The 13597-nt window shown below is 38.4% G+C and overlaps 1 protein-coding gene across 1 annotated transcript in view; it reads left to right on the forward strand.

Annotated features, from left to right (window-relative positions):
* EMB2458 (FtsH extracellular protease family) overlaps positions 1-13597 on the forward strand; it is a 117669-nt gene that overhangs the window by 31801 nt on the left and 72271 nt on the right. The window contains exons 6-8 of the mRNA XM_089982799.1: positions 5810-5899; positions 5991-6122; positions 8670-8843. Coding sequence (XP_089838925.1) covers positions 5810-5899; positions 5991-6122; positions 8670-8843 — 396 coding nt within the window. The remainder of the gene's footprint in view (positions 1-5809; positions 5900-5990; positions 6123-8669; positions 8844-13597) is intronic.

Raw genomic sequence — 13597 nt, forward strand, 5'->3', positions numbered from 1 at the left:
ACAATCAAATGCATACAATAGCCACTATGGGCATATACATATGAGATTTTATTAATGAAATGCTTAGAAAAACATGTACTAAAATATACGAAATTTACACCAAAATAAAGTGCAAAAATATATAAAAGTCCAAAACTGGATAATACAAAGGCACAAAAGCGTAATATAAACACAAAAGTTCAAAAACACAAGTCCACTATGAGACAATACAAATATCCAACAAAGGGCAACATAAATAAGTAAAAAATATATTCTTTAATGAATATATGCTTGAAAAAGTATACACTCATACAAATAGTGCAAGACAATTAACCATGAAATAACTCATGCAACTAAAGCATAATGCAAAATGCATGAAAATATTTCAACAACCATTTCTCATAAAAGAGAAAATGAGTTTAGACAAATTATGAATAAATTTTAAAAATCTCATACATCATAATGAATGAACTTTGCAAATTAAAACTCTGGTTTAACCACCATAAACAATCACCTCATAAGCTTCCAAACCTTAAATATCAAGTGTATCAACGACTAGAACAAGAGCATAATCAACATGCCACTAAAGGGCCAATGATACACACGAAGGTGTTTATAAACATCTATTATCTACATATAATGATACTTAAAGACAAGTGTATCAACGACTAGAACAAGAGCATAATGCCAACAAAGTGCAAAAATCACACATGGTGTGAATAAACATCTTTTGTCTACAGATAATGGCACTAAAAAATGGGCTAAAATCATACACGAAGGTGTGAATAAACATTTCTTGTCTACATATAATGACACTAAAAAAACAAGTGCATCAACAACTAAAATAAGAGTATAATGCCAACAATGGGCTAAAATTACACACGAAGGTGTGAATAAACATCTTTTGTCTACATATAGTGACACTAAAAAAACAAGTGTATTAGCGATTAGAAAAAGAGTATAATGCCAACAATGAGCTAAAATCACACACGAATGTTTGAATAAACATCTCTTGTCTACATATAATGACACTTAGATAAGAGACATACAAGGGAGAAAACACCCGAGATAAGAAGGCTTATAATGAAAACACACCAATGCCATCAAGAATATTAATTTTAAACATATTTCGAATCATGTTGTTTCAAAAAATAGATAATCATCACAACTACACATAACTATAAGCATCCATAATAAAGACAATGGCAAAAAACAAATGAGTGATTCAACACACCCATAATCAGAGATCACATAACTATCAGTTAGAGTCAAACTGCAAGTTGACAATCTAAAATGACATAAAACGAGGTGCACACAACTCACCCCAACAAACATCTCTGATTCAACAATAACAAGGCTAAGAAGAATGATACATCATATAAAAGTTTGTGATCGACAACACAAATGCCATAAGGAAGCAATAAATACTTACGAAAATCAATTTTTAAATAAATGAGTTCATGTATAAGAACAAATTTGAAAAATAAAGTATCAAATCAAATCCTAATAACAGTAGATATAAATTTCGAATGAATATAATGTAATCATATGCACAACAAGTGTCAATTGATGCAATTATATGCAATACAAGATGTCTTATGACAATTTTCAAAATCTTGAATAAGTAAATAATGAGTTATGCCTAATATAGACACTCTTCTTAGAGGTGGTGGAATTATGAAGTTTGAGAATCTCACAAAAGATCATAAGTCTGCCAATGAGAACCAAGTGCACTAAGCAAATCTTATACAAAAGATCAATAAATCTCATTAAAGATACAAGAACACATATGACTTAAGAAGTTAGAGCTAATTCATAAGTCTATTATGAAGCAATTGAAGATTCTTAAGAATATCAATATGCAAGAGAGAAATCTCAAAAGATAAACACATTTTATACGATAACAAGTCAAGTTTATGCCTTTCAATAATTAAGGCATATAAAAAAGAAAATCTTACTCAAACACGTGTTATTTGAAAATAATCTTTACTTAATAGAACAATATTGCTCAAATATATATGAAATAACACATTAAAAAAAACCATATTAAAAATAGATCACGATAAATGATTATGCTTGATCATATCATAAAAATTTCCAAGATAGTCCATACATATGTCAAGAAATATAAATTTTAGTATTTTTTCAAAACACATAATATTATAAGAAGCCACATATTTAACTTAACTGCAAAGGTGTTTTCTAAGGAACACACTCACAGTACCCACAAGAAGAAAAAAAATGTATTTTAAATGAACACAATAAAAAATCTCAGAAAAGAATACACAACAAGGAACAATACAAAAATAAAATGAGTGTGTTGAAGTATATGCAAAATATAGTTTTACACTACAATTATCCATAGTCTAAGACATATCACAACATCACAAATTTTCACATACTTTACAAAAAATATTTATTTTTAATATAACTTCCTTGTAAAACTTACCATACATATAAAAGACAAGATGCCAAAGATACATACTAGAATGCAAAACCTTTGAATCCATTTCATTTACCAATTCGAATCCTTTCTAAGACTGATGCCTCGCTCTGATACCTTGTCATAAAATGGTGCGGATTCCAATGCACTCCAAGACTCAAAACATTATACAAAACTTAAGAATTAAAAGACACATATCAAAATGTAAAAAAATAATTTTATTCATAATGGACATTAAAAGAAATACAAAAAATAAAAATACAAAACAATACAAAACCCTAATACTACCCATCACTCTCTCACTTTACAAAGGCACACCCTCCCATATTTATAGAGAAGAAAAGAGGGGAAAAAGCCTCAAATGGGAGAAAGAGCTCCTTCTAGCCATTGGGAGCATGTCAAACTAGTTTGACTAGCTCTCAACGGCTAGAGTTCTAGCCGTTGGGAGTAAGTCAAAGCTAGTTTGACTTCTCCCATATATCTATATTATATATATTAAAAAATATATATAATATATATCATTAAATTATATATATATGTATTAAACAATATCTATACATATATTATATTAATCTTAACAAACCAATCATTTGAGTCAAAGCAGATGTGCAATATATGCATATTTATGTCCAAATTAAAACACTGGAACAAGTTGAAACAATGAATTATTCAGTGATTCATATAGTTTTTTTTTATTCAGGAAGAGCAAACTTTTCTTTTATTATAATGTCACGCAAAGTCGTACTCAAAGCTCAACCACTTCATAGAATCAACTACTTTGTTTATCTTGTCTTGGGATTTGAAGTGATTGCTACTTTAGGGCTGGTTTGGTCAGGTCAACATGGGGTACAAATGGGATGTATTCTATCTTTTGGTTTTGTTATTTTTTCATGAAACTAACTGCAGATGTTACGTGTTTTTCTCAGTGGAAATTGGCTTTTGGACCATCTGATTACATGTAGGCAGGTTTCTACAAGGCTTAACAAATCAACAGCCCACAATATGCGATTATTTTCTCTGCTCATAAAAACATGGTTTAAGAGCTGATTCTTAGCATTTGGACCACGTTGAACACATCTGTGAGGTCTGATTGAGTTGATACTAGTTACATCAATGATTTCTTGCTCAGTTGGATGGTGAGGTTGCCATGACCAAATATTGCTTATATTTATATATATGTATAGTAATGTGCATATTCTAGGCCATTTATCTCCCATACCGTCCCAGACTATTAGTACCTGAACTCCCACGAAGGACAGTTCCATGGATTTCGACAAGCTGGACGTGAGGCACGACTCCAGAGAGAGACACACTCCATGAGTAGGACGAGCATGCAACATGGGGGGAGAGTCTTCTCTCATAGTCAGCTACACAGGGAAGCGTGAGGTGAATAGGGGTCAACGATAAGGGAGGGAGAAAAGGCGTTCCCTCCGAGTCGGTGACGGGCGTGGAAGAGAGGTGAGAGAGAAATACATTATCTCAGTGAATCAAGAATAGAACCAAGAACGAAGAATTGAGAAAGAACTCTTAAACTTCATTGAAAATAAACTAAGCTATACATGCCTATTTATAGAATTACAGAAGGGCAAAAATATAAAAGTATAAGGGGTGTCCCAGCCTAGATGGGACTCTAGGCAGATTGACCTGCACAGTCCCAGCCTGGGTAGGACTCCAAGCTGGGCCACTTCCCTGGTCTCTTCGTACAATCCCATCTCAGCCTGAGTAGGACTCTAGGCTGGGTGACTCTTTTGGATCGAATCATGGGGCGATTTCTCTGGATCGGATTTGGGGGCAGTTCGTAACACAAACTCCTTTAAAAAACAGACTTGTATGTTTTTTTGCTTAATCCAAACCTGTAGATGTGTTTCTCATTGTTTATTCACTAAAAACCATGCATTGGATTGAATCAACTTAATAAGAATTTTTGATTTTTACTTAATCAATTTTTTGGTACATATAAACCGCTGTTTTTTTTGTTGAATTAAAAACACATCTAATCATGAAGAATTTTTAAACTAATACATGTTTTCTACTATATAAAGCGTAGAGATCACATATGTGGGTTTAAATTAAGCAAAAAGCACATGCAAGTATGTTTTCTAAAGGGGACGGTGTGGGAGATAAATGGCCTGGAAGATACATTACTCATATATACACACACATGAGTTATGCTACGGTGCTCCGAGAGGACCTACATCCACCTCGTAGAAATCATAAATGTAGGTTGCATCTTCTCAATCAGGCTTCATAGATTTGTTCAACATAGTTATTTGATATGAATCATGACTTGCATCATGTTTTTTGGACATAAAATAAGATTTTTTAAATCATGAAACTTTGGTACATTATGGACCATTGATTTTTAAGGTCATAAAAAACCTGTACAATCATCACAATCACATGATACAAGACTTGTTTGCTACTTAAAGATGCATGTAGATCACATTTATAAGGTGTGATCAACAAAAAAACTCAAGAATTTTGAAAAATCAATGCTTTTACTACATGGGAGTCGGTGCTCCCAGAGCACCTTATCATTACTCTCTCTCTCTATGTGTGTGTATCTATCTATCTATTGACACACACACATTCCCTCATGGGTTCCAACCATCCTAGTTGGAATTGGCATCTTCTTCTGCTTTCATTGAAGTGTTTCTTCCATATTCTTCTGTTTTCAGGATTTCTGGTGGTATTGGTCTTGATAACTGCAGTTCAGGATTTACTAAATATTTTGTTGATATATACTTGTGTTTTGCAAATTTTTGTGTCAGATAGCAGTCAACTTGTTTGGGAGTTTGGGGGTTGCAATTATATTAAGCATTTTAAAGATACTACTATTATGAGGTTTCACTGTTTTGTACCTTGTCTGCTTAATAAAGTTTGTTGTAAAGTTTTCTTTTTTGTTTTTTGGTTAAGCCTGCAGGATTTTGATGGTTTCATGATTTCTAATCTGCCATATGCATCTACATTATTGTTATTACTATTTTTGTTTTCGAATGTGCATGTGTGTGTGCAAATGTGAGGGCAGGGATATGGCCATGTGGGTAAGAAAATATTGCCTCATTTAAATGCTATAAATACTATTTTGCTCTATCAGTGATGCACGATTTAGGTGGGCTTGAATTAGGCTTATAAGGGCTTGATGGGCTCGATGAAAGGCCTAATTTTACACCTGTCCTAGGTCCCACCCCCCTATTCCTTCCCTTCTCTGCTGGTATCTCAAGTGAGAGACTTGTGGTCCAGGGAGGGAACTTTTGTCTCCTTAGAAGGATGTGCACCAATAGAGAATGGCATAATATGGTTGTATATTCATTTTCTGTGGTTATGAAAATCATAATTCTCTGCCAGTCTGACATTCAGTTTTTTTTGTGTGGTTAAAATTTTCAGAAAGCTTATTTTAGATTTAAGTTTAGTAGGCGAATTCGTCGGAAGAATGAGGGCATTGATCCTATAAAATCAGCTTTTGAGCAGATGAAGGTTATATTTTATATAGTCCATTTGTTTTTCTTGATTGTGTATGTCCCCTAGCTTTTCTGATTAAATCTTTTGTTTTTTGCTTCTTGTGCAGAGGGTAAAGAATCCACCGATTCGACTGAGGGACTTTGCTAGTGTAGATTCTATGAGGGAGGAAATCAATGAAATTGTAGCATTTCTAAAAAACCCTAGAGCTTTTCAGGAAATGGGTGCTCGCGCACCTCGGGTACGATGTTTATCATCTGTATTGTTGTTAATATTTATCTGTTGGCATCTGTTCTTCTTTTACTTGCAAGATATAGTTCCATATGTAGTTTTTTTTTCTAAATGTCAAATGATAAGTATTCTGATATATAAGTTTGACTTGTGAAAGCAATACTATGCCCTTTCTAAGATGATGTGTGATTTCAATATGATGGCATCAACTGTTGTACCCTTATAATAATACTTGTTGGAGATTCATTGGGAACTTCTTAACATTAGACATTTGAAACAAATGAAACCCTTCTTTTACATGTTCAGAGGTGAACATAAAGCTGATTCTAGGGATAGTGGAATAAAACATGTATATGAACATTAGCTTGCTAGAGCAAAGCTCCTCCTTTGCATGTTCTAATATTTGTGGTTTACCCATAGTTACCAGGATATGGGAAGTGATTTGAGAAGCGGAAGCGGGGAAGCGATGAGTTTAAAAATGCATGAAACCTGAAGCGTGAAGTGTTTAGGAAGCGAAAGGAGAAACTATAAGGAAGTGACACAAACAAATTAAAAAAATGCAAAATTAAAAAATTAAGTTTATTAAACAAAAATCCCTCCTCAGAAAAATGCAAAAATAATTACCAATAGTGATTATGAATATCCTTATTTTGATGGGGCATGTTTTAAAGACAAGTGCTAAGGTCCCATCTCTCGAGTGTTGACACTTGACCATTTTTGATTAAGACAAAAAAGGATGAAAACAAAACAGAAGTCCTCGTCCCTTTGAGGCCTCATCTTGTTCAGCAGGGAGGCCTAAGGCATGGGCTGTGCATCCTGTGGGCCAGGCTAGCTAGGCAACTGAATTACCATAAGACCATGCATCTCCTCTTCAGCTGTCATCTTTCCATTTAAAAGAAAATGGGGAAGAGAGAGAGGCCCTAGGCGGCCAGAGACTAGGTCACTATTATTGGAACTCTGAAGTCTTGACCACCATGGAACGAGCACCACCATCTCCTCTACAAACCCTACTCCAAAGAGGGAAAGAACGGAAGAGGACCTCACTTCTTGAACAAAGCCACTGATAAGGTGTCACCGGTAGCAATCACGAACTCAAGGTCGCTTACTTGTTTTTGCTGGTAGTAGATTCATGCTTGCTGGCCTGATTTCATCTTCAAACGTAAGAGATCTTCAAAACCCTGTTCCCAGCTTAGGCAAGAAGGAAGCAGAGTAAGGGACGAAAGGGGTAATCTTTACTCATCATCCCCAAACTGCCCCTAATAAACCAAGCAAACCCATAAAAACTTTACCAAAATGACCTTAACAAATTTAAGAAAACAAGGAAACACACTTCCATGAACAGGAACCACATTTCCCATTTGTTAAAAAATGATTCTTTGAATCAGTGAAGTGCGTTTCTCTGTTTCTGTGAAACACATTCCTATTTTTGCGAAACACACTTCCTACATTTAGGAAGCACGTTTCATGTCACTTCCCCATTCTTGGGGAAGTGACATGTTTCAAGCTCGTTTCTGGGAAAGCATGTTTCCTGCTGCACCCTGACGCATCTGGTAACTATGGGTTTACATACAATGACTAAGTAGGAAAATCTTTTTAAAAATAAAGGACTAACCATGAAATCATTGTTCTCAGTTTAGGAGGGTTATTATCGACCCATGATTCTTGAGGAGGATAAAGTCACCTGCAGTTGACATAATTGTTATATATTCTATTTCATTTCTGTTGCTGATGGCCTTCTCATCCATATGGATTTTGCTTCGTGGTCCATATCAGAGCATTCTCTGTTTCTAGTGTATTTAATTCCTATACTTCTCTACTTTCCTCCTGTCATATTCCAAGATCAGTCTTTTTTGTTGCACACCTGTCTATTCTTAACTGTGGGAAGTTTGACTCAAGGATGAGTACCTGTAGCTGGATGTCCAGTTTATCTATAGATATCACATAATCTATCAGGGCCAGTCATTAACCTGGCTTTGTTGACTTGTGCACAGGTGACATGACCTTTTTTGTTGTTGTTGTCATTTCTTCCTCTTGCTAGTGAAGAAAAGAATGGTGTTTTCCATGTGGAAGTTATGTATATCCCTGGCTGTCTTTCCTTTGATCTTGTTAATTTTGATCAGTGGGCCACAGATTTGTTGTCTATAGTGGTTGTTCAAATTGCATTTTGTTGGGAACCATGTATAGCATCCTTGATCAGCATTTTGTATCAGTAACCTAGTGTGAGTCCCCTCCTCTTCATCTTTCCTTATTGACAATTATATCTATTGGTGCTTGCTGCTTAAATCTCTTTTGTTGATCATCCCTAACATTTTGCATTTTGCATTTTGGATTAGCGAAATTGGAGAAATGCTGTATTCTGATAGATTAATTGTTTGAGCAATCAGCATTTACATCAATGCAGTAATAATCTTTATTTTGATTATGAAACGTAACTTGCACGCATACTGATTTTTATGGGATCTATTATTTGTTCTATTATTTAGATACTGAAGGCTGCAAGGCTTACCTTCATTTCAAAAATTTGGCATGATTCAGTATGTCTAAGAAATTATTGCAGGGAGTTCTGATTGTGGGTGAAAGAGGAACTGGTAAAACGAGCCTAGCACTGGCTATTGCTGCAGAAGCAAAGGTTCCTGTTGTCGAAGTTAAAGCTCGCCAATTGGAGGCTGGACTGTGGGTTGGACAAAGTGCCTCAAATGTTAGGGAGCTTTTTCAAACAGCAAGGGATTTGGTTAGATTTAAGGAGCCTTTCCTTTTTGAGTTTGTCTGTTTGACTTGAGAAAATGCTGATGTTTTAGTAATCTTTTTCCCTCTGGATACATTTAAATCAATTTTGTCCCTTTTAGTTATATATCTCAATCTGGAGTATAGAGAACTGTGCTAATCAGTTACCATGTTTGCCAATTTCTTTTAAGCTCTGTTTGGGAGCCAGAGGTTAGAGATGAGATGGGGAATCCCTAAACCCCCTATCTTTTGGGAATCTGTATTTGGGAGATGGGAGCGAACTTGGCCTCCCATTTCCCATTTTCAACTCCATCCTAGACAGGATCTAGACAAATTAACTCTCATCTCCAATTTTCACCTCCACTCCATCTCATCTCTGGCTCCCAAACAGAGCCTTATTCTCATAGTGAGTCTGCATGAAATAGTGCAACCCTTGTTCTGTGCAAGGGTTGAAGTCCAAGTGTCAGCCATCATTAGCACTATCAGTTGGTTTTTGTTAATTAAATGTGTCAAGTCTTTCAACATAGTACTGTATACCTTGGCCTTTTCAAAAACATATATAGCACAATCTTTCCAGCACTTGGATATGATAAAATGATAACATCAACAAACAAATTCTTAGGAGATTCAAGCTAGTTTCTACGTAGGAAAACATTACAAAAATATTCATAAGTCTTTTGGAAAATCAAATGATAGCATAGAAAAAACTAAAATAAATATGGGAGCAATCACACTCTTGTTCATTATACCAGCTCCAGCTCTAGGTATCTTTCTTCCAGCTGCTAGAATCTACTATGATTTGAAGGCTTTTTGATTTAATGTGGAAATGTTTTACCAATATGGTGACCTTGAAATAAAATTAAATGAAGGGATGAATGGTGTGTGAACATACATACATACATACATACATACATACATACATACATACATACATACATACATACATACATACATACATACATACATACATACATATATTTGTATGCATGTATGTATGAATGAATGAATGAATGTATGTATGTATTTATGTATAGGAAGCATGGGCTGACCATTCACTAACAAAGAGGAGAATATGAGAGCTCTATTACATGGTCATATGTGTCTATATATATATATATAGACACACAGCGATCCACCCACCCACACGTGTATGTGCATGCTTATTTTTGTGTGTGCTTTTCAAGAAATGATAAAATAAATTAATTTCAATGGGCTTGAAACTGTTTTTTATTTTGAAGAAAGTTGATTGTGAAAACCCTTCTGTACCATGTCAAATACTTGTTTTACATGTGAGCATTCATGCATGCATGTATCTCCATGTGTTTGCGCACACATGCATGCGTGCATATTGTAATGAAAAAGCGGAAGTGATAAAAACAATGCCACTAAGGGCTTAAACAAGATCTGATGCAGCGAGAAAACCGAGGCCAAACCTTCTCGTAACGGGTGCTGATGGAGATCTGTTGGTGCAGTGCAGAGGGCGACTGTCCCGACAATGGTTTGTCCCTGCCTGCACTCTTCCAATGCACGACTGTGCAATACACGATAACCCAAACAATGGTGGAGGCCAAGAAGGGGCTCGATTCAATTGAACCGAGCAACAATTTATTAGAAGTCTGATAAAAGGACTACCGATAGGTAGTACTTACAATAACATAGGAACAATATCAAATGGAAGATCAACAAACGTGATAAGCTAGAAAGAAGAATTAAAAAAAAACATAGAAATGGACGTGCGGCTGGATGAAAATAACAAAGAGAAACTGAAAGAAATATGCCAATAGGAAAGAACGTGCCGCTGAAAACAAAATGCCGAGCAAGCTTTCTTTTTTTTCAGAATTCAATATGCTCTCCTTCACGAAACCCTAGGCAGGGTATTAATAATGCCTGGCTGGATCTGGGTCTCGGGTCCAGTCCTTGGATCCGAGACGAACACTGATTGCTACTGGATCTGGGGTGTCCCGGCTCGTGCCCTTCGTGCTCGCCTGGGGTAGGTACGAAAGGACCTCTTTTCCTTGGCTCGGTTTAGTGATCCGAATCGGATCCACCACTTGGATCCGATCACTGATCCCATGGTACAAATCCAGTCTACCGCTTGGGTCAGACTGTATGGACCCGGGCCCATCCTGCTCTGCATCATTCTCCCCTGGTTGGGAAGAAGTTGGCTCTGACGACTTGTTGTCTCCACAATAAGCATATAGATTAGACACATTGAAGATAGGCGAAATGTGCCAATCTTCACGCAGTTCAAGGAGGTAGGCATTTAGACCTAAGCGTTGAAGGATCTTGAAAGGACCATATTCTTTAGGACTCAATTTACTATAAGTACCTACTGGGAAATACTCAGGACGCAAGTAATCCCATACTAGTTGACCGACTTGAAACTGGACATCACGACGACCTTGGTCTACAAAGGTGCCGTAGGTTTCACGGTTCTCAATGAGTTTGGCACGGGCTTTTCTATGTATGTCACGCATGTGCTCGACAACATCAAACGAGAAAGACCGGTAAAGTAGGCTCGCGAGCGGAGGAAACCCGATCCCCTTGGTGGGAAGAAGAACTATCTTATGACCCTTAAAGATAAATGTGTACGTGTTCCTACGGCCATCATGGATGGTTTTACGGTCAAACTGCCAAGAACGTCCCAAAAGGATGTGACAAACACTCATAGGGGCCACACCACACCACACTTCATCGCGGTAATGCTCCCCCATGGAAAACCGAACTAGACAACGCATGGTGATAGGTACCTCGTTTCCTTTCTTAAACCATGCCATCTTATAAGGTTGTGACGATTTTTCCGTTTTTAGGTTCAAGGTGGATACGACACTTTCGGACACCATATTCTCACACGCCCCGGTATCAATGATAACATCACACGCACGCCCCTCACAGTTACATCGGGTTCTAAAAATATTATTTCGTAACCATTTTGTCGGGACAGACTCTCGGGATGTGGTCAAAACATGACGAATGGTTAATAAATTTTTGATGTTGTCGTCGAATTCAACGACTTTCATCTCGTCATCTCCCGCAACAAGTGACTCACCCTCGCTCTCACTATCAGACGCCGACTCAATAATGCCCTACGCCAGATGGATGTTCTTACTCACAATGGGACACTTGGACGCAATATGACCTAGTTCCTGACACCTAAAACAACGAACTGTAGACTCATTGGGCTTAACTTTGGATCTGGTGTGGTATGCAGGTCCGGACTGATCGGGTTTGCTAGGGTCGACTCTAGGGGTGGACTTTGAGTCTTCTTTCCCAGGGGAGCTCGCTCTCTTGGTTGGAAACTCGACTTGGGTTGACTGGACTGATCACTACGGGATACTCTATGTTCCTGCCTCATTTTCAAATTTTCTCTATATTCATGGCATAACTGCTTGTCTGATCTAATGATTCGACTGTGATACAATTGAAGTCATCAGAAATAGAAGGACGGGGACCAGAAATATACCTCGTGACCTGCTGGCGGGTGGTCTCCTCGATCTGCACTCGCAGGGATAGGCGATGAAACTCAGCAGTGTACTCCGCCACAGTACTGGTGCCTTGACGCAAGGTAAGGTACTCCTTGTAGGCGCTCTTAGAGTGATCTGACAACACAAACTTAGACTGCATCAACCGCTGCATTTCTTCCCAAGTCTGTACGCGCTTTAGTCCCTGCCGCTCCCTCGACCTCTGCAGCTCAACCCACCATGACTGCGCTAGGCCTCTCAATCGGGTAGAGGCTAGGGAGACACAACGGTGCTCATCGACATCGTGGTAGTCGAAGAAGAACTGGACGGCATAAGACCAGTCGAAGAATTGCTTCGCATCGAATCGTCCTGCGAACTCTAGAAGCTCCAGCTTCACCCTGTACGTGGAGGGGTACTCTGGTACTCGCTGCTGACGGACCTCCACCATGCCTGCGGGGTACTCGTTCCATAAGGCATCATCATCCATCACGACCTCATCTTCGTCACCACGATACTGCTCTCCTGGTAATTGATGCTGACGAACTCCGACGACCTGTGGTCGGCGCTCTGGTCGCGTCGGTCCCTACTGAAGCTGCATAGGAATTTGTCTATGTCTGGCTCTCCCATGAGTGGGAACCATCTGCGGTCGGTGTTGTGGCACCGGTATGACAGGTGGTCCTGCTGTAGGTGGAAGGGCTGGTCGGGTCTCTCTTTGTGGCACCGGTATGACAGGTGGTCCTGCTGTAGGTGGAAGGGTTGGTCGGGTCTCGGGCTCTAGGTGGGTAGGAATGGGATAATACAGGTTTGGGTTATGGGTCGGGCTAGGATAGTGGTGTTTGGTCGGGTATGGTATTGGCATCTGGATCGGGGATGGGTGAATGGGTTGGTTCTCGTGCGGGTATTGGGTCGAGTTGGTATAGTACTCAGATGATTCGCCCGATTGGATATGGATCGAGTCTAGTCCTAAGCTACTCGTCGGACCCATATTTGGATAGGTTGGATCGGGGATCGGATTGTGGGGATAAAAGGCTTGGTTTGAACTCGATCCACGATCCATATGATTATGGGTCTGGTTTTGACCCGACTCAAAATCAAACTGGAGCTTCGCTTGGGTCCGATACAAGTTTGGGTCAGCATTGGATCCATTTTGTGGGTCAAAACTAAAGGATTGGGTCTGGTTTGGGGCGAACCGTGAACCAAACCCAACTGGGTAGGTTGGGTAAGTAGGTTCAGAACTCGGACTCGCTCCTGAGGACCCAAGGGTTGGTCCCCGAGACCCGGGCCCAAGCCCCATTTTCAC

This window comes from Nuphar pumila, chromosome 12, assembly GCF_984573655.1.
Source record: "Nuphar pumila chromosome 12, dmNupPumi1.hap1.1, whole genome shotgun sequence".
Lineage (NCBI taxonomy): Eukaryota > Viridiplantae > Streptophyta > Magnoliopsida > Nymphaeales > Nymphaeaceae > Nuphar > Nuphar pumila.